Source organism: Carassius auratus, unplaced genomic scaffold (genome assembly GCF_003368295.1).
Source record: "Carassius auratus strain Wakin unplaced genomic scaffold, ASM336829v1 scaf_tig00217679, whole genome shotgun sequence".
NCBI classification, from domain to species: domain Eukaryota; kingdom Metazoa; phylum Chordata; class Actinopteri; order Cypriniformes; family Cyprinidae; genus Carassius; species Carassius auratus.
In genome coordinates, this window is record NW_020529182.1 from 110,171 (window position 1) to 131,575 (window position 21,405).

The 21,405-nt window shown below is 38.9% G+C and overlaps 2 protein-coding genes and 2 long non-coding RNA genes across 6 annotated transcripts; 2 read left to right on the forward strand and 2 right to left on the reverse strand.

Annotated features, from left to right (window-relative positions):
* Positions 1 to 29: 29 nt before the first annotated feature.
* LOC113102066 (tumor necrosis factor receptor superfamily member 14-like) lies at positions 30 to 3,500 on the reverse strand. 3 transcript variants are annotated; one of them, XM_026265729.1, is made up of 9 exons: positions 3,385 to 3,500; positions 3,068 to 3,157; positions 2,055 to 2,129; positions 1,764 to 1,919; positions 1,541 to 1,625; positions 1,310 to 1,464; positions 830 to 843; positions 526 to 597; positions 30 to 442 (listed from the first exon to the last, which is right to left on the reverse strand). In XM_026265729.1, exons 1-9 carry the CDS (start codon positions 3,437 to 3,439, stop codon positions 302 to 304), a joined length of 843 nt encoding a protein of 280 aa, XP_026121514.1. In that variant the 5' UTR covers positions 3,440 to 3,500; the 3' UTR covers positions 30 to 301. The 3 variants fall into 3 exon arrangements, with proteins under 3 accessions (XP_026121514.1, XP_026121513.1, XP_026121515.1); XM_026265728.1 differs by having other exon boundaries at positions 2,004 to 2,129; positions 3,385 to 3,491; XM_026265730.1 differs by having other exon boundaries at positions 329 to 456; positions 2,004 to 2,129; positions 3,385 to 3,490.
* On the forward strand, positions 2,461 to 8,812 carry LOC113102068 (uncharacterized). The gene is made up of 3 exons (XR_003290615.1): positions 2,461 to 2,659; positions 6,991 to 7,079; positions 8,722 to 8,812. It is a non-coding gene; the product is annotated as an uncharacterized LOC113102068 (long non-coding RNA).
* On the forward strand, positions 3,794 to 4,383 carry LOC113102067 (uncharacterized). The gene is made up of 2 exons (XR_003290614.1): positions 3,794 to 3,835; positions 3,939 to 4,383. It is a non-coding gene; the product is annotated as an uncharacterized LOC113102067 (long non-coding RNA).
* Positions 8,813 to 12,517: 3,705 nt separating the features above from the next.
* Positions 12,518 to 13,324, reverse strand: LOC113102069 (tumor necrosis factor receptor superfamily member 5-like; the record flags this gene model as incomplete). Its single annotated transcript, XM_026265731.1, has 4 exons — positions 12,518 to 12,669; positions 12,762 to 12,946; positions 13,022 to 13,109; positions 13,258 to 13,324. Coding segments are annotated over 4 exons (468 nt in total), but the record flags the coding sequence as incomplete, so codon positions are not given.
* Between the last annotated feature and the right edge of the window lie 8,081 nt (positions 13,325 to 21,405).

Here is a 21,405-nt window from a genome sequence, read left to right on the forward strand (position 1 = left end):
ACTGCTATTATTTTGAACAATACTGTAAGCTGATACTTGTATGTGCATGTGACCTTTTCCATTTTAGCCGTTTTATCAATCACTTTTAGCTGTCTAGACGTTGACTTCGAAATACAACCTTTGTAAACAGTCACTGAGAAAAGGTTTGCATTAGCCCTGTTCTCCCGACAGAAGTAGTTGGTCTTCTTACAGTATGGTATTTCAAATGCAGTCTATTTGTTGTAGTGTCAGGGATGAGTAGGTCTGTATAGGTGCTTGCTGTTGTTAGTTTGTCCTCCTAGATGTGATTACACTGCTGTGGTTAACATGCTCTCACAGTTGTCAAGGTGCTGGAAGAACTCAAGCTTCTCCACCACGGCAAGGTCACAGCAGACGGAGAAGAATGCAATGTCACACTTCTATAATCAGGTGGTGTGACAGATTCTTGGGAAGCAACTTGTTCCTAAGTGTTTATCCCTGTAAACAAACAATATGTACATATATTAGGTTTATTATAACTTTTTCACCTGAATGACTAGTTATTACCTCTTGCAGTGTGTTGTTTTTGGGTTGTGCTGTGTTGTCTTGGGTTGCAGGATTTGTTTCTTCAATAGGATACTGTTGAGTGTAACAAAAACCAACATCAGTCAATATCAAGGCAAATCATTTTCATTAACTTTTCAAGATTTTCATGAACTCAAAGAACTCATAATAGAGCAAATTATTTTTTTAATAATTAAACGTGTGAATAATATACATAGTTCAAAAGTAGAAGGAGATTGACCTAAATTAAATTGTTGAAAAATGCAGCATCAAATATTACATTCTTTTTTAATAAAAAATAACTTACTTTAAGTTTACAACCTATAAAACATAAAAAAGAGATAAATTATTTGTGGTGATTATAGTACAATAGTGCAATAAACACAAACATAATTAGTACATTCTGTAGCAGAATCCCCCCGCCAGAAAATAATTCTTAAAATAACACTTAAATTGTGGGTATATTGTGTATTGCCATTTAATTATTTTTTTATTTTTTTATTTATGTATAACATTAAATGTATTAACATTTATTACCCTACTAACAAAGTTAATGACAATAACTAATCTTGTTAAAGACTTTTTAAATAAAATGTATAGGCTGATCTCTATACAAACAAGATCACATAATTTTAATCACAAGACATATTTAATAATGATTCAATTAATTAATTCATAATCTTTCATTTTAATAATAACCAGCAAAACCACCAGTACTTAGTTATTTGCTACCAGGTTTCTTTAATCAGGTTTTTTTTTAACTCAGATGAATCCTGCATGTACTTACTTGTGCTCAGTGGGGCAATGTATAGAATTATGTAGAATAATGATGTTAAGACTATTGCAAAAATGAGACCATATCTTTCCCGCTTTTTCGTTGTGCATGTGACATCTTTAACAGAGCTGCCATTTTCTGTCTCAATTTCATTCCTAGCTGAACAACTGAGAAAAAATAAACATCATTAAAAACAGATAAAATTCCAAATACTGCAGGAAGTACAAATCATATTTCACTTACTCAGTCCATTTGGTGCAGTTCAGACCTGATGGAGAATAAAACCCATGAGGGCAGTCCACACATACTGCATCTGATGTCTTTGTTCCTGTAAGCAGACACAGAGAGTGTTCTTAAATTCACCTGTTTGGGCGAACCATCCCTTTGAACATTAAATCATGGAAAATTTATGAATTTTATTACAGGAATATATACAAATATTCTTTTAAGTATTCTGAAACAATACCTGGTGTTTTTGTTTCTTGTCCTGGTTTGCAAACACTGTGTTTTTGAGCGTGACTACACTGTAAATTTGAGTAATCAATGCAGTAATATTCATCAAGTATACCACAGATGGTGTCTTCTATTGTAGTGCATTTATGCTGGATGTAAAGGCCTTGACCTAAAGGAGGACAGTAATACATACAGAAGTAATACAAGTAAATGACACAAAGATTAAAAACAAACAAACATAAAAAACACATACTTTCAACACAGTTTCTGCATGTGAAACATTTATGAAGCCCATTAGGCTCACTTATGAATGTTCCTGGAGTGCAGGGTTTGCACGTGGTACTAAAGTCCCCACTACAGTCACGGTGAACAACTGATCCTACAAACAACACATAAAGAAACAGTGGTTTAGTTCTTGATCTTGGGGTTGGAAGACACCAGACCAGACATGTAAGGAAATAATGCATATAATACTGTTAAAAGTGATTTAACAAGTGTAATAAACTGTCACCGGCCGTAAGCAAGGCATGTTGACAATGTGTTTCCTTTAGGTGTTTTCATACTTCCTGCAGAGATTCAATGGCTATGCAAAACACGTTTACTCTGACCCTATGCTTAAAATGGAGCCTTATAAATAACGCACGTGCTTCACCATCAACCTTAACAGAGAAGCAAGTTCTGCGTACGTTCATCTGAGATGTTGTGGTTGATGTAAAAATAAATCAAGTCGAAGCTTTTGACAGGTTATTTGATTGGCGTTTTAAGTAACATACAGAGCAGGGATGGGCACAGGAAGAAGATACACCCCTCGCCAAGTGAAGGAAGATGCTCAATGCGGTGATATTCACCCAAAGAGCAACAAGTGATCTGCCGTCAGCTCAAGGTCGGATTTCAGCAACGAATGCAGAGGTGAATAACTTTTATCTTAATGTATTTAAGGGGGAAATTGCATAAAAATAGAATAAACACTGATTATATATACAATTGTATACTAATATTTATCTTAAAATTTCAGCCTATATTGATATTAAATTGTAATAAAACTAGTAATATATATATATTTAATATCATTTACGAAAAAATAAATTAAATTAAATTAAATTAATTTTCCAGTGCAGACAGCTTTATCACAAAAGAAACAAGTGTATTTACACTGCGTCACTCACAACGTGCCCCTTACATCCGGTGAACATGTAACTACAGATTTTAGGTATCTTTTGAAATAGAATGAAAAAAATAATAATAATGTTGTACGTTGTAAAACTATCAATGTTAGTATCGCTTATTTAAAATGTGCTTAATGATTAGTGAACCTACCAATATTGCACATGGGGCAACATTCTCCAGCAGCTGATTTATATTCACTCGGGCCACAAGCTTTTCCGAATGCGAACTGTGTACGAAGAACTGTTAGAAACAAGAATGCTCCATTTTTAGTAGCTACCAATTACGCCATTCAAAACTTTCATGATTTCATGTACAAATAATAATTAAAAAAGACTATTTAACGTGTTTAACTTTCACTTTTGATTTATCGACAGACCTCCCTCTTTAGTGTAAGATTTGTCTTACTTTAATGGCGTTTTTACTTTTCAGAGTTCAACACAACCGGTTCACACAGCTCTTCGTCTTACCAAAAAGAAGAAAAAGAAATAGCTCATGTCGTACGTCTTGTAAAAACCCCACCATTTTTATCCATGTCTTTTTAAACCTCCATTTTGAATAACCGACTTTAACGCTTCAAAGAAGTTAAAAAGAGGAAACGTGGCCTTAAAGGGAAAGTTCACCCAAAAATGAAAATTCTATCATCGTTTACTCACCCCTAAGGTTGTTCCAAACCTGTATGAGTTTCTTTGTTCTGTTGAACACAAAGGAAGATATTTGGAAGAATTACAGAATCAAACAGATCTCGGTCCCCATTGACTTCCATAGTAGGAAAAAAATATATACTATGGTAGTCAATGGGGACTGAGATCTGTTTGGTTACAAACATTCTTCCAAATATCTTCTTTTGTGTTCAACCATTATAAGTCCACAAGACCAATTTCTTTGGGACAAATGGCTGATAAACATGAGGTCATCATTGTAAGTTTTATTATTTAAATTTAAAAACAATATTCATAAAATCAACATACACTTTAACACTATAAGGGTCCCTGATGTCAGCACACACTTTTGTGTTTCTTAGTGGAGAAGAAAACATGTTGCGATTCTGTGGAAAGAAAAACATAATTAATCCTTTGATCCACTGATGTGCTTAAGCCATTTTTTCCTTATAATCTGTAAAAAGTCCTATATGTCCTGTATGAATAACACAAAATTGGCCTGTGTAATACATTTTTTCCCCCACAATGCCATGTAATTTTACTGTACTGTGTCATTTAAGTGAACACACATCAAGCAATGACAGGTTCTAGTAGTGAAAAAAACTAGATTTGTACATTTTGATGGTTCACAAAGGTAGTTGATCTTGTTGACCAATGAAGCAGAAATATGGTTTTAACTGATCAGTGATCTTTATAATTTAGGCTCAGTTTTAATGAGTCATATTTGGAAAAATAGAGTGATGTTATATAGGCCTTGTCTCAAATTGGCCTGATAGCAAGCCCTCTCAAAAAACACAAACACTAAAAACAAATAAAAAACACACAAAAAAATACACTTAATGTTTTAAGATATTTAATGATTTGATAGGTTATACTTTATGAAAAACTTAACAATTTGCTAAATCATGTCATGTCATACAATTTATAAAACATTTTTTCCCTAGTCAATTTAATGCACTCTACAGTACTAATTTCTTTATTTTCTTTTTTTTTTTTTAAGGAAAATCAGTACTGAAAAATAAATGGTTGTCATTTGGAGATTCTGGGACATTTACTAGAAAGCACTTTTTCAAAGGAAGAACTACACAGTAGGTTTCATGTGAGCAGTCTAAATATTATAATATAAAGATACAATTGATTAGCTGTTGGTTCTTACCTGTTAATACTGGTTTATCAAAGTAGGTTCAGCGGAGTCTGAAACGTCTTTAAAATAAAAAAATAAAGTGAAGCTTTATGTACTTTTAGATTGAAGACTACATCAATATTATAGTAAGGTGCTTCCTATTACAATCATATTTGAAATGTTTGACTGTGTTAATAAAGAACTGTTCAGATATTCACTTACTGTTTCATCATCCTCAGTTGCTTCTCGTGGGGTGCGACATTCACCTGCTATATAAAAAGTATAAGTACTGCTATTGTTAATTATAGTAACGTTAAAATAAGCATTTAATGCAATTTTATAATAAGAATTTAGTTCTTACATTTCTTAGAACGACTTGCTTTATGTTTTCTGTATATGATGTATGCTGATATAATAGCGACAGCCACAACAGCTACAAGAACTATAGTGACTCCAACTATAAGACCAACCGAAGTCACTTTCTCACATTCAGCATCAGAGGACGATGTTCCTGGTTTCATTTCTGTAAGTCCCATAGTCTCACATCTGAAGAGATTTAATTCAGTAATATTAGTATGTCAAGTTTTAGAGTAATCTTTAAATGAAATTGACACTTCTCACTTTGAATGTGGTAAGCAGGCCGTCAGAGAGCCATTTGAATAAGTTCCATCTGTGCAGCCTGCACATACTGTATCAGTAAATGCTGTTCCTGTAAAATAGAAAATGTATTGTAAATAAATCAGTAAAACTGATTTTTTTGTTGTAATTACTAGGGTTAAATACATTAGCTAAAACACATTTTGCATGCATTTTGTCCCTGTTTTTAAAATTCTACAATTGAGTATATATCCACTCACCTGTCTGTTTGATATATTGTCCAGGTTTACATTCGGTGTGTTCCACTGCTAATGCACAGGATTCTTTATTTAGTTTAATGCAATGAAATCCTTCATGAGGCTCACAAAATGTATCTGCAGAGCGTGTACAGGCCTTTTTATCTTTTAAGTGTTGGACTGTGGACACAAAAACAAAGCAACTCATCATATTTAAAGTGTAAATACATTAGACAGCACCTCCTTATTACGGGTTTATATCTCTTTACCATCAGTTAATGGGCACACACCTGTATCACACACAGTGCAGGAAAAACATTTTGTGAGTCCATTGGGTTCATCTGTGTAAGTTGATTGAGGACAAGGAACACATGTTGTACTGGTGTCTATAGTACAATGCCAATAAACACGGTTCCCTACAAGAAAGGTAAACAAGTTTTTCCTTGAAAGAAAGTGATTGCATATCAAACAAACACTTTCAAGAAAAAAATTCTGGTCAAGTGACCTCTTTGCTGCATCACATGATTTATCAGCTGATTTGACATTTCTAGTCACGTGTGTCTTACAACCACAGTTATTCAAAACATAGCCATAACAGCATTTTAACAAAACTGAATCAATAGTTTAAATGACTTGTGTAATACATGTTTGAAAACAGTGTATCTTTGTGCTGCCTGTATTTAAAACATAACTTTTAACTTTAAATTATAACTTAACTGTTGGATCTATTAACTATATTATTGTAAAATTATTACTCTATTATTTGTTATATTGGTTAACATTACTCACAGCTAGAATACACTACACAACTTTTAAAATCTTCATAAATTTGAAAACACTAGGCATTATACATTATGGTTACTGAGGAAAACCCGGACATAAATATTAAACATGTTTGATCTCCAACTTGATAAAATCAATTGTTTACCATTATACACTATTTTCTGCAAAATATGTAAATTTTGCCTGCCCACAAGTTGAAGACTGGCTTAGGCTTTTGGCAACTAACATCAACTTCTCCAGACTGCAAACACTGGGAAAAAATCGGTCCAGAGTTTGTGCAGTGTATTCCAGCTTTTATTGTACAGAATCTAAAGTAAATATTTGTAATTTACCAGGAGCACACATGGGGCAACATTCTCCATCTATTTCATATTCAGCACGGGCACATCCACAGAAGGAAAGTTCAAAATTACTGGCGATGATGACAGCAATGGTGGATATAATGGTCCTCAGCAAAAACATGTCCATATAAAGTGCAAAGGAGGATTATTTAGTCCATTTTAGTCCATCAAAGTGAAAAAGGAAAAACGTTTCACCCTCAGATTTCATGAATCTATTTCTTTCTTTACAACTTCAACTTAAATAATGAGTTAAATCGCGGTACTTGCATTCCTGTTCACTGACAGGTACTTTAGGTCTCTGATTATGTCCATATAAAGGTTTCCCTGCCTTTAGGTGATCAGTCTGATGGAGTCTTAAGATGCTTTGACAGAAAACCCCACCAAATTCTTGTTCCTCTGCATACTCAGCATGACTCCTCTTGGGTAAGTACAGCCATCAGTTGAATTCTGTAAAGAGTTCAAATAATAAATAAGAGTTAAAAGATTATAATTTAATAAGAAAAGCAAAAAACAGCAAATACATAATCATTTCACATGCAATCTATAATACACAGTTGCAAAAAAAAAAAAAAAAAGAAGTCCCCATTAATTATAAGGTTTGAGAAAAAAACTAAAATGCCTATGCAAAAAAAAATGTAAGAGAACAAAATAAAATAACTAACATATGCATTTATTAAGACAGACATTACATATCAAATGTGCAACAAATGGGATACACAGGCTTGGAGAAATCTTTTCACTGACCATTTTAGACTAAAAGGGAAATAAACTAAGATATTCCTGTTTATTAAGTTCTAGCTTTTTCTGTGAGTGCTTTCATTTTCTATTTTAGGGCTTACATGAACAACAGACATGTTAAAACAGATCCAATCAAGCATAATTCATAACTTAAAGTAGACCTACAGTTGTGCTCAATTATTTACACCCTTGGTAAATATGATCCAAGAAAGCTGTAAAAAATAAGTCTGCATCGTTTATCAATATCATCTTTTATTAAAAAAATATTAACAATTAACAACACGGACCTGGAAATAGAAATGAGCTGGATGAGAAAATGTGAATTATTATCTGAATTATTGTCAGATGTTCTCCAAGCTCTTCAGGTATTATGGGTTAAAAGCCTGTGTGCTTAATGCGTATTTATCAAGACGTTATAATAGTTTCACTTTCATTTCGAAAATGAAAACCAACAAGGTCTAAAAAGCAAACCATCAATTAATTTGCAACCTTTTGGAATCTTTTTATTTATAAATATAAATGTAGATTGGACACACTTATAAAGAGTTTTTCAAAGTCGGTATTGCATAACCACATTTTCAAAAACGTTATTTCTACTCGAAAGAATAATGTAACACAGACATAGTTTGGTAAAACACTAGTTTTACCAGCGGTAAAATCAAGGACTAGACATACCCACAAAAAAAATCTCACCAAAGAAAGAAAATTATCCGGCCAGTCACAGAGTTAATGACGGTAGGTGCGTTCGACGTGAAGCAGGAATACAGAGGGCAAACAACAAGAGCAGCCGCTTGCATTCGGGGCGGAGTTAAAAACAGACACGTCCAGCATTTCAAGCAGGTGTCCTGACGTATCCTTCGCGTCAGACTTTCCTGCCAGGTGTCCTGACATTTTATCCTACCCGTCAGATTTTCCTACCCGGGTTTACTGCGCATCAAAGTGCCGCTACAGAAAACTCGCTCTGCTTGACAAAGGGAGACTAAAGCTTAAAGCTTGAACCATTTTTTCACGTTTGTTCTTGAGTTAACAAGCTTGAGAAAATGGTTCAAGCTTTAAGCTTTAGTCTCCCTTTGGCAAGCAGAGCGAGTTTTACTGTAGCGGCCCCTTCATTTTCGTAGAAAAGACACAGAGAGTTATCGACGGGTGCCTTCGATTTATTTTAAGATGCAATAAAACTTAATTGCTGAAGTAGCCTATTCGTTGTCTCAATTCTTTGTTGCAAATGTTCTCCATGCATCATAACACTGTGTTTACACATTAACTTCATAGCACCATAAGAAGTAAAATAAGGTCTTATTTTATCCCTTTTTTTCATCTTTCCCTGCAGGTCCTGCTGCACCACAAAAGATCTGCAGCAAACCGCAGAAATCAAGAATAAGAAAAATGCTGCAATAGTTGTATAAATTAGACTAATTAAAATAAACAACAAATTAAGATTCAAAATTATTTATTTCTTTTTGTAGTGTACTTACACAAATCCTTTGATGGCAGCATTTCTTCATCGGTCACTCTGCACTGGACAGGGGCGTAGATGATGCGGGGGACGTGTCCCCCCCCACTTTTATCATCACGGAAATTCGTCCCCCGCACTTTTTCATGCAAGTGTGTTCGTATAGAGGGTTTCAAGAGCTGGTGTGAATAAATATAGTTTTAAACTCAAAAGAGTCATGATAGTCAGCGAATGACCTGATGTTTTTTCGGACCGAGAAGGCGAAATGAGCATCACGGAGCGCTAAACTCTCCTGCAGTGTGTGTGTGTGTGTGTGTGTGTGTTTCATTCATACTCGAAGTCATAACAGGAAACTCCTAATATGGAAAACAGCGTCCAGCTATTGCTGTATGAAAACAGTTGTTTTCGGTTTAGTTTTTTCAAATCCAAAAAAATCTCCAGCAGGTGATAAATAAAGTAGGCTATTATATGAACAATACAGTGCTAATTGACATAGCATTTATTACAGTATAGAAACTATTCTGACTTATTATGTGATAAAAAGTGTTTGTAGTATATAAACAAATCGTTATTACTATTTGTTAATGTCCAGCAGTTCTGAATTTCTAAGACAATTAAAAGCTAGAAATTAGAGAAAAATAATATTTGCCTGCACTACCAGTAAAAATGTTTAGAACAGTAAGCTTGTTCATGTTTTTTTAAAGAAGTCTCTTCTGTTCACCAAGCCTGCATTTATTTGATCCAATGTACAGCAAATCAGTGAAATGTTGAAATATTTTTACTAGCCTATACAAAATAGCTGTTTTATATTTGAATATATTTCATAATGTAATTTATTGAGATTTCAAAGCTGAATTTTTTTTGCATCATTACTCCAGTCACACGATCCTTCAGAAATAATTCTGCTAATTATGCTTTTGCTGTACTTTGGATTAAATATAGGCAGGCTTGGTGAGCAGATACTTTTTTCAAAACGTTAAAAATCTTACTGTTAAAAAAACTGCTGGTAGGATATATAGATTACAGAAATTTAATATCGTAATGTTATACAGTATGTATATATATATATATATATATATATATATATATATATATATATATATATACACACACACACACACACACACAGTTTGTGTGTGTGTGTGTGTGTGTGTGTGTAATTTTCTGTCCCCCATCACTTCTGAAAAGATGGCTACGCCCCTGGCACTGGATAAACACACGTGTGTCTCATCTGTCCCTGTAACATCCAGACAAGTCAAGTCACTTCTGTGATTTATCTGCTCAATACTGCATTTACATGTTTAGTTAGTTGCTGACTCGTTTTTTATCCAGCACAAATTATCCTTAAATTATCAATATTGCAAATGGACAAAATACAATAGATAATGTAAAATAGATTATGTTTAGTTCCTTTACGTAGATTTGTTTGTTTACATAACTTGCACTACTCTAACAAATTTCATTTCAGTTGAACAACACTATTAAATGCACAATGTAATATTCCTATATTATAACAAATACCTACAGAGGGCGCAAACGGTCTGCTGCTGTTTCATGTGATTCAACTACGTTTAAATTCATTTAATTTTAATATTTTACCACGTGCAAAGTCAGAAGCTGTACATTACTGTGATGTTCAAATACACAATACGACAATTGCCAGACAGAAAACTGCTGCTGTGTTCGATTTATGACATATCAACACAAATTTAGAGTGGAAACGAAGCATCCTCGGCCTCCGATCCCAGGCCTTCTGCTCCTTAAGGCACTGGAAAAATTATCCAATATTTATATGAGTCCTACTTCTTGGCTTTAGCCCTCTTTTGTTTTTAATCCAACATTTTATCTTTCTGTGGCTTGGCTCGGTTAAGTCCATCCTGTGCACTGAACGCTCTCTCCTCCAAATCATGAGAAGACAAACTCCTTACTGCTGACTGGATACAAGTTTGTTTTCCTATTCGACCTAAATCGGCTTTTCCCACCTTTAAATGATTTACGTTTCAAATAAAGTGAGTTTTCCCAGATTAACTTTATTCACCCTCAGGTTGTTCCAAACCTGTATGAGTTGTTCTGTTGAACACAAAGGAAGATATTTGGAAGAATGACAGAATCAAACAGATCTCTGTCCCCATTGACTTCCATAGTAGGAAAAAATATATACTATGGTAGTCAATGGGGACTGAGATCTGTTTGGTTACAAACATTCTTCCAAATATCTTCTTTTGTGTTCAACCATTATAAGTCCACAAAACCGGAAGTGCACATGAGGTGTCATTTGGGGAAGGGCCTTAATTATGATGAACACAGTATGATATTGCATTTCACAAAGAAAAAAAAAGTTATCTTGCCATATTCTCTTGATTGCAGTTGATGTTAGAATCAGTGTATCCATGGTCACTCTCCAGAGAAAACTACATTGTGGATTTACATTGCAGAAAGAAGCTGGTCACTGATTTCTTTGGGACAAATGGCTGATAAACATGAGGTCATCATTGTAAGTTTTATTATTTAAATTTAAAAACAATATTCATAAAATCAACATACACTTTATCACTATAAGGGTCCCTGATGTCAGCACACACTTTTCTTTTTCTTAGTGGAGAAGAAAACATGTTGCAATTCTGTGGAAAGAAAAACATAATCCTTTGATCCACTGATGTGCTTAAGCCATTTTTTCCTCATAATCTGTAAAAAGTCCTATATGTCCTGTATGAATAACACAAAATTGGCCTGTGTAATACATTTTCCCCCCACAATGCCATGTAATTTTACTGTACTGTGTCATTTAAGTGAACACACATCAAGCAATGACAGGTTCTAGTAGTGAAAAAAACTAGATTTGTACATTTTGATGGTTCACAAAGGTAGTTGATCTTGTTGACCAATGAAGCAGAAATATGGTTTTAACTGATCAGTGATCTTTATAATTTAGGCTCAGTTTTAATGAGTCATATTTGGAAAAATAGAGTGTTGTTATATAGGCCTTGTCTCAAATTGACCTGATAGCAAGCCCTCTCAAAAAACACAAACACTAAAAACAAATAAAAAACACAAAAAATATATACTTAATGTTTTAAGATATTTAATGATTTGATAGGTTATACTTTATGAAAAACTTAACAATTTGCTAAAGGTGTCATTATACACTGGTGTTCTCGTTATGTTGGTTTGACTATAGGTGCCACCAGAATGTGCTGCTTCAAGTGAATTGAAAGAACAAATCAAAGTTCATGATTCAACTTATTCAGAGTTTAGAAAAGCTTCTCCCCTCACTAGCCTAGACAACAATGTCTGAAAATAATAACATGAACAATATTTCATTAATAATTATAATATAATATATATAATATAATAATTTATAATAAATTTTTCCCTAGTCAATTAAATGCACTCTATAGTAGTAATGTCTTTAGTTTCTTAATCGTTTTAAGGAAAATCAGAACTGAAAAATAAATGGTTGTCATTTGGAGAATCTGGGACATTTACTAGAAAGCACTTTTTCAAAGGAAGAACGACACAGCAGGTTTAATGTGAGCAGCCAAACATTATAATATAAAGATACAATTGATCAGCTGTTTGCTCTTACCTGGTAACACTGGTTTATCAAAGTAGGTTCAGCTGAGTCGGCAACGTCTTTAAAGGAATAAAAAAATAAAATAAAGCATTATGTACTTTTAGATTGAAGACTACATCAATATTATAGTAAGGTGCTTCCTATTACAATCATATTTGAAATGTTTGACTGTGTTAATAAAGAACTGTTCAGATATTCACTTACTGTTTCATCATCCTCAGTTGCTTCTCGTGGGGTGCGACATTCACCTGCTATATAAAAAGTATAAGTACAGCTATTGTTAATTATAGTAACGTTAAAATAAGCATTTAATGCAATTTTATAATAAGAATTTAGTTCTTACATTTCTTAGAACGACTTGCTTTATGTTTTCTGTATATGATGTATGCTGATATAATAGCCACAGTGACAACAGCTACAAGAACTATAGTGACTCCAACTATAAGACCAACCGAAGTCACTTTCTCACATTCAGCATCAGAGGACGATGTTCCTGGTTTCATTTCTGTAAGTCCCATAGTCTCACATCTGAAGAGATTTAATTCAGTAATATTAGTATGTCTAGTTTTAGAGTAATCTTTAAATGAAATTGACACTTCTCACTTTGAATGTGGTAAGCAGGCCGTCAGAGAGCCATTTGAATAAGTTCCATCTGTGCAGCCTGCACATACTGTATCAGTAAATGCTGTTCCTGTAAAATAGAAAATGTATTGTAAATAAATCAGTAAAACTGATTTTTTTGTTGTAATTACTAGGGTTAAATACATTAGCTAAAACACATTTTGCATGCATTTTGTCCCTGTTTTTAAAATTCTACAATTGAGTATATATCCACTCACCTGTCTGTTTGATATATTGTCCAGGTTTACATTCGGTGTGTTCCACTGCTAATGCACAGGATGCTTTATTTAGTTTAATGCAATGAAATCCTTCCTGAGGCTCACAAAATGTATCTGCAGAGCGGGACAGGCCTTTTTATCTTTTAAGTGTTGGACTGTGGACACAAAAACAAAGCAACTCATCATATTTAAAGTGTAAATACATTAGACAGCACCTCCTTATTACGGGTTTATATCTCTTTACCATCAGTTAATGGGCACACACCTGTATCACACACAGTGCAGGAAAAACATTTTGTGAGTCCATTGGGTTCATCTGTGTAAGTTGATTGAGGACAAGGAACACATGTTGTACTGGTGTCTATAGTACAATGCCAATAAACACGGTTCCCTACAAGAAAGGTAAACAAGTTTTTTCTTGAAAGAAAGTGATTGCATATCAAAGAAACACTTTCAAGAAAAAAATTCTGGTCAAGTGACCTCTTTGCTGCATCACATGATTTATCAGCTGATTTGACATTTCTAGTCACGTGTGTCTTACAACCACAGTTATTCAAAACATAGCCATAACAGCATTTTAACAAAACTGAATCAATAGTTTAAATGACTTGTGTAATACATGTTTGAAAACAGTGTATCTTTGTGCTGCCTGTATTTAAAACATAACTTTTAACTTTAAATTATAACTTAACTGTTGGATCTATTAACTATATTATTGTAAAATTATTACTCTATTATTTGTTATATTGGTTAACATTACTCACAGCTAGAATACACTACACAACTTTTAAAATCTTCATAAATTTGAAAACACTAGGCATTATACATTATGGTTACTGAGGAAAACCCGGACATAAATATTAAACATGTTTGATCTCCAACTGGATAAAATCAATTGTTTACCATTATACACTATTTTCTGCAAAATATGTAAATTTTGCCTGCCCACAAGTTGAAGACTGGCTTAGGCTTTTGGCAACTAACATCAACTTCTCCAGACTGCAAACACTGGGAAAAAATCTGTCCAGAGTTTGTGCAGTGTATTCCAGCTTTTATTGTACAGAATCTAAAGTAAATATTTGTACTTTACCAGGAGCACAGATGGGGCAACATTTTCCATCTATTTCATATTCAGCACGGGCACATCCACAGAAGGAAAGTTCAAAATTACTGGCAATGATGACAGCAATGGTGGATATAATGGTCCTCAGCAAAAACATGTCCATATAAAGTGCAAAGGAGGATTATTTAGTCCATTTTAGTCCATCAAAGTGAAAAAGGAAAAACGTTTCACCCTCAGATTTCATGAATCTATTTCTTTCTTTACAACTTCAACTTAAATAATGAGTTAAATCGCGGTACTTGCATTCCTGTTCACTGACAGGTACTTTAGGTCTCTGATTATATCCATATAAAGGTTTCCCTGCCTTTAGGTGATCAGTCTGATGGAGTCTTAAGATGCTTTGACAGAAAACCCCACCAAATTCTTGTTCCTCTGCATACTCAGCATGACTCCTCTTGGGTAAGTACAGCCATCAGTTGAATTCTGTAAAGAGTTCAAATAATAAATAAGAGTTAAAAGATTATAATTTAATTTAATAAGAAAAGCAAAAAACAGCAAATACATAATCATTTCACATGCAATCTATAATACACAGTAGCAAAAAAAAAAAAAAAGAAGTCCCCATTAATTATAAGGTTTGAGAAAAAAACTAAAATTCCTATGCAAAAAAAAATGTAAGAGAACAAAATAAAATAACTAACATATGCATTTATTAAGACAGGCATTACATATCAAATGTGCAACAAATGGGATACACAGGCTTGGAGAAATCTTTTCACTGACCATTTTAGACTAAAAGGGAAATAAACTAAGATATTCCTGTTTATTAAGTTCTAGCTTGTTCTATGCGTGCTTTCATTTTCTATTTTAGGGCTTACATGAACAACAGACATGTTAAAACAGATCCAATCAAGCATAATTCATAACTTAAAGTAGACCTACAGTTGTGCTCAATTATTTACACCCTTGGTAAATATGATCCAAGAAAGCTGTAAAAATAAGTCTGAATCGTTTATCAATATGATCTTTCATTAAAAAAAATATTAACAATTAACAACGCGGAACTGGAAATAGAAATGAGCTGGATGAGAAAATGTCTCTGAATTATTGTCAGATGTTCTCCAAGCTCTTCAGGCATTACGGGTTAAAAGCCTGTGTGCTTAATGCGTATTTATCAAGACGTTATAATAGTTTCACTTCCATTTCAAAAATGAAAACCAACAAGGTCTGAAAAGCAAACCATCAAATAATTTGCAACCTTTTGGAATTTTTTTATTTATAAATATAAATGAAGATTGGACACACTTATTAAGAGATTTTCAAAGTCGGTATTGCATAACCACATTTTCAAAAACGTTATTTCTACTCGAAAGAATAATGTAACACAGACATAGTTTGGTAAAACACTAGTTTTAACAACGGTAAAATCAAGGACTAGACATACCCACAAAAAAAATCTCACCAAAGAAAGAAAATTATCCGGCAAGTCACAGAGTTAATGACGGTAGGTGCGTTCCCTATCATAGGTCACTTCGATGCTGCGGTGACGTCACCACATATGGGAACACCTCCGGTGTGACGAATGTCTGAAGCCCTATACCATCCCGCCAATCCTATTGGCCAAATGGCGCATAGCACCACCCTACGCATGCGCACGCATGATATACCTGGGTGCAGCGCGCCATTTCGCTCAGATTTCATTCCTTCAGGAATAGCGAATCATCTGTGCCCTATCATCTCGCGTTCTCCAGCGATCTCTTCGAGCAGTGTTAACTCCTCTTCGCGGACGCGATGAGTTTTCGCAAATGCATGGAGCCATGTACCAGGTACATCACGGCGGGGGACTCTCATGACAGGTGCGTAGTATGTCTTGGTTTACATCACGCACAGGCAGCGCTTAGCGGCCTTTCCTCCTGTCCCCATTGTGATGGCCTGCGGCTCAGAGTACTGCGCTCTAGGGTGGAAGTATTCTCTAATGTCGCCCTCGAGTCTAACCCCCGTCAGGTCACCTCTGCGACTGCCGAGGCACCGCACGAGGCGAGGGCCTGGGGTGACACGTGCGACATGGACTTCGCGGACAGCGCAGCGCTGGAATATTCCCCACATCGCTCGCTCTCCCCTACCCTGCTGCAGAATAAAGCTTATACTGAGCCTGTCGTCTTCTCTAATGAGGATTTGCTTCCCACACCGGAGGCATGCGCCGCCATTTTCTTCGGTTGTGGGCGTTATGACGACGATGTTTTATCCACCGCGGCCTCGGGGTCTGAGGACTTCGCGACCGACACTAGCCCTCTTCCTCCTAGCGGACAGGAGAGGCGTGTTTCCCCCTCCTACAGTGAGCTGTTGGATGTGGTTTCTCGTGCGGTGGGTAAATTGGGGCTAGACTGGGAGGTTGACAAGGCCGAGGCCCAACCTTCTTCTAAGCTGGACGACCGTTTTCTAACTAGTCGGACACCTGCACAGCCCCGGAGGCCTTTACCTTTTTTCCCGGACCTCCACCAGGAGGTTTCGAGGTCCTGGAAACAGCCGTTTTCGGCGCGGATCACTAATGCTGCGGCCGCGGATTTCGCCACCGTTTCTGATATGGCGAACCATGGCTACACTATGATGCCCCCGGTGGAAGAGACTCTCGCCGAACACCTTGCGCCTAATTCGGCCGCGGCATGGAAGTCTCGCCCCCTTCTTCCTTCGAAGGCGTGTCGAGTCACGTCTAGTTTGGTGGGTAAATCCTACATGGCGGCTGGTCAAGCGGCTGCTTCACTCCACTCTATGGCGGTCCTTCAGGCCTACCAAGCGGAGTTATTGAAGGAATTGGATGAAGGTGAGGGCATCACACCGGAGGCGGTGAAAGAACTTCGCAGAGCTACGGATTTGGCGCTACGTGCTACCAAACATACCGCTCGTGCAGTGGGCCGTACTATGGCCGGTTTGATTTCGGTGGAGCGCCACCTCTGGCTTAATCTCACCGATATTAAGGAGAAGGATAAATCTTTCCTTATGGATGCCCCTGTCTCCAGGGATGGATTGTTCGGTGAGGCTGTCACGTCAGTAGTGGAGAAGTTCAGGGCAGCGAAACAGCAATCAGCCGCTTTCCGCCAGCTGATTCCCCGCAGACCCAGGGAGGCTGAACGCCGGCAAGCGCCCGTGCGTTCTCGCTCAACCTCCTCTCACCGCCAGCGAGCAGCCTCTCGAGAGGAACCCACACCTATGGCGCCTCCTCGTAAGGATTGGGGCCCTAGGGTTTTTCCTCCGGCGCACCAGCGTCAACGTAAACGTTTGAACCTGGCCTCGACGGCTAAAGCCTCTCGTTCTCGGGTACCGAATAGCAGCTCCTGATCTTTTTGCTGCTTGCCAGGGACTGTGCCCTCCGCTAGAGAGCGCTGTCGGACCGCTTTCGCGCATCCTACACTCTCATTGCAGTCCCCATGCTCAAACATTGATTGTCTCGCCGCAAACAGCGCCTCGAGCAACATTGGATCGAGCTGTAATGACAGACGCTCCCTCAGACACTCTGCGCAATCCTGCTTTCGGAGTGCGAGAGCCGACTCAAGGACCCTACACAAACGGCCCGTTTATGACGGCTCGCGCAGCCGCCGCTTTTTCGCTAGCGGCAGAGCCCGATGTTCCATCTGTTGGCCTAATTCCTGCCGTGGACACGTTTCAGGATTATACTCAACTGAACGCAACGATTCTGGCGCATACGCTTCCCCGGTGCACGAACACCACGGGTTTTTCGTGTCCGGTCGTTTTAACGCGTATGACAGCGTTGCAGGGAGCGGAAGTTTTGAAACCGCTGATATTGTTTCGGGCCGCGTGGGAACGCTTGCCCGGCATTTCTCAATGGGTGTTACGCACGGTTTGTCACGGATACACCATTCAGTTTCGGAAAGGCCCGCCTCCTTTCCGCGGAATTCTCTCCACTACGGTGAAGTCTACGGAAATGGCGGTGCTGCGACAGGAAATGTCAGCTCTGCTGAGCAAAGGGGCTATAGAAGAAGTACACCCCTCTCAGATGGAGACAGGTTTTTACAGCCGTTATTTCGTGGTACCGAAAAAGGACGGCGGATTACGGCCCATTCTGGATTTACGCCGTCTGAATCTTGCACTCAGACCGATCAAATTCAAGATGTTGACGGTGAAATCTATTCTGTCTCAGATCCAACCAGACGATTGGTTTGTTACGATCGATCTGAAGGATGCGTATTTCCATATTCAGATCGTCAAGAGACACAGGAAATTCCTCAGATTCGCTTTAGAGGGCAAAGCGTATCAGTACCGCGTTCTTCCCTTTGGCTTGGCTTTAGCGCCCCGTACTTTCTCAAAATGCATGGACGCAGCTCTGGCCCCGTTGCGGCTCCAGGGCGTTCGTGTGTTGAATTATTTGGACGATTGGCTGGTGCTAGCGCAATCGCGGACTCAAGCACACTCTCACCGAGATCTTGTGCTGAATCATTTGAACAGCCTGGGCTTACGAACAAATTTCAAGAAAAGTGTTTTAACTCCCTCTCAACGGATAACTTTTCTGGGAATAGATCTGGACTCTCGCGCGATGACAGCGAAGCTTTCTCTCCCGCGCGCTCAGTCGATTGCGTCATGCGTGCGGCACTTCAAAGTGGGTCGCACGGTGACCGTGAGATTGTGCCTCAGGCTCTTGGGTCTAATGGCAGCAGCATCCCCCGTGATTCGTCTGGGATTGCTTCAAATGCGCCCCTTTCAGTGGTGGGCGAAAAGGCGGAATATTTCACCCCGTTGTCTCCCGCATCGCACGATTTCGGTGACACGGCGGTGTGTGATGTCGCTAAAAATTTGGATGTCAACCGAATTTCTCCTGTCAGGAGTGCGACTGGGAATATATGCTTTCCGAGAGACTGTCACGACGGACGCGTCTTTGACTGGTTGGGGAGCTGTGTGTCGAGGGCGGCCAGCCCACGGGAGTATGGACAGCGGCTCAGCGCAGCTGGCACATAAACAGACTGGAATTACTGGCAGTTTTTCTGGCTCTCCAGTATTTCACGGATCTGCTGATCGGCCGTCATGTGCTGCTCAGATCAGACAACACAGCGGTTGTGTCTTATCTGAACCATCAAGGAGGATTGCACTCTCGCCCCCTGTGCAGGCTGGCGAGGCATGTTCTTCTGTGGTCTCGGAACAAGTTTCTATCGATCCGGGCCATTCATGTCCCCGGACGATTGAATTTCGGAGCGGACTTGCTATCCAGACAGGCTCTGGAACAGGGAGAATGGCGATTACACCCCCAGACGGTGGATCTTTTATGGCGGATATTCGGCAAAGCGAAAGTGGATTTATTCGCGTCGAGCATGACTACGCATTGCCCGCTATGGTTCTCCCTACGCTCACCATCGCCCCTGGGCGTGGATGCGTTAGCTCACAGCTGGCCCAGGACCAGTCTGTATGCTTTTCCTCCGATTCGTTTGATCCCAGCGGTATTATGCAGAATACGGCGGGACAGAGTGGAACAGCTGCTGCTGGTGGCTCCGCGATGGCACACGCAGCCGTGGTTTGCGGATCTGATCAGTCTGCTAGCGGGCTCTCCGTGGGAGATTCCCCTCAGACAGGATTTATTATCACAAGCACAGGGGCTGATTTGGCACCCGAGGCCAGATCTGTGGAAACTGTGGGCGTGGCCATTGAGCGGAGTGCATTAGTATGTCCCGGTCTTTCTGTCGAAACCACTGAGACTATATTGAATTCTAGAGCAGCTTCTACGAGACGCTTATATGCTTTCAAGTGGAGACTGTTTACAGCCTGGTGTGGCAATCATAATGTGGATCCAGTTTACTGCCCAGTGGCTTCAGTGCTGGAGTTCCTCCAGGAGCGTTTTTCGGATGGCGTTACACCAGCCACTTTAAAGGTTTACGTGGCAGCCATTTCAGCTTACCACGAATACATAGGCGGTGCCTCTGTGGGGCGTCATCCGTTAGTTTCTCGTTTCATACAGGGTGCGCGGCGGCTGAGGCCTTTCCGCCCTGTGCGAGTTCCTTCATGGGATTTATCCATTGTATTGTTAGGTTTATCAGGGCATCCGTTTGAGCCCTTGGAAACCGTATCGGATAAATTCCTGACACTCAAGACACTTCTTCTCATAGCTTTATCCTCCCTCAAGAGAGTTGGGGATTTACAGGCTCTTTCTGTTTCACCCTCATGCATGGAATTTGCACCGGGCCTTGTGAAGGTGCTGCTGCGGCCCAGGCCTAACTATGTTCCTAAAGTCGCAGCTAACCCCTTTCGCTTTCAGCAAGTGGTTCTGGAAGCTTTTTCACCTGCTGAGGCTGGGTCAGGAGATCTAAGTCTTTGCCCTGTGAGAGCTTTAAAGACTTATGTGGATCGTACAGCCCCTTGGCGTGAATCTGACCAGCTGTTTGTCTGCTTTGGACATAAAAGTAAGGGCCATGCGGTTACAAAGCAGCGCATGTCCCATTGGCTGGTGGAGGCAATTTCTTTGGCCTATGAGGCGCGCGGACTCGCTTCGCCCTTAGGGATTAAGGCTCATTCCACTCGAGCTGTAGCTTCTTCTCAAGCTTTTCTCAGTGGTTCTTCTATGGATGATATCTGTGCTGCGGCAGGATGGTCCTCACCGAGCACCTTTATCAAGTCCTACAGTCTGGATGTGAGGATGGCCCCTGGCTCCCGGGTTCTCTCCGCTTGAGCAGATGCTTCCTCGGATCTCAGTTATCAGGTACGTCAGGCGTTTTGGTATATCGTTCCATATGTGGTGACGTCACCGCAGCATCGAAGTGACCTATGATAGGGAACATCTCGGTTACGTATGTAACCTTGGTTCCCTGAATAGGGAACGAGATGCTGCGGTTCTGGGCCGTTCCGTACCTTGATAACTTCTTCATCTTCAGTCATGAAATCTGAGCGAAATGGCGCGCTGCACCCAGGTATATCATGCGTGCGCATGCGTAGGGTGGTGCTATGCGCCATTTGGCCAATAGGATTGGCGGGATGGTATAGGGCTTCAGAACATTCGTCACACCGGAGGTGTTCCCATATGTGGTGACGTCACCGCAGCATCTCGTTCCCTATTCAGGGAACCAAGGTTACATACGTAACCGAGATGT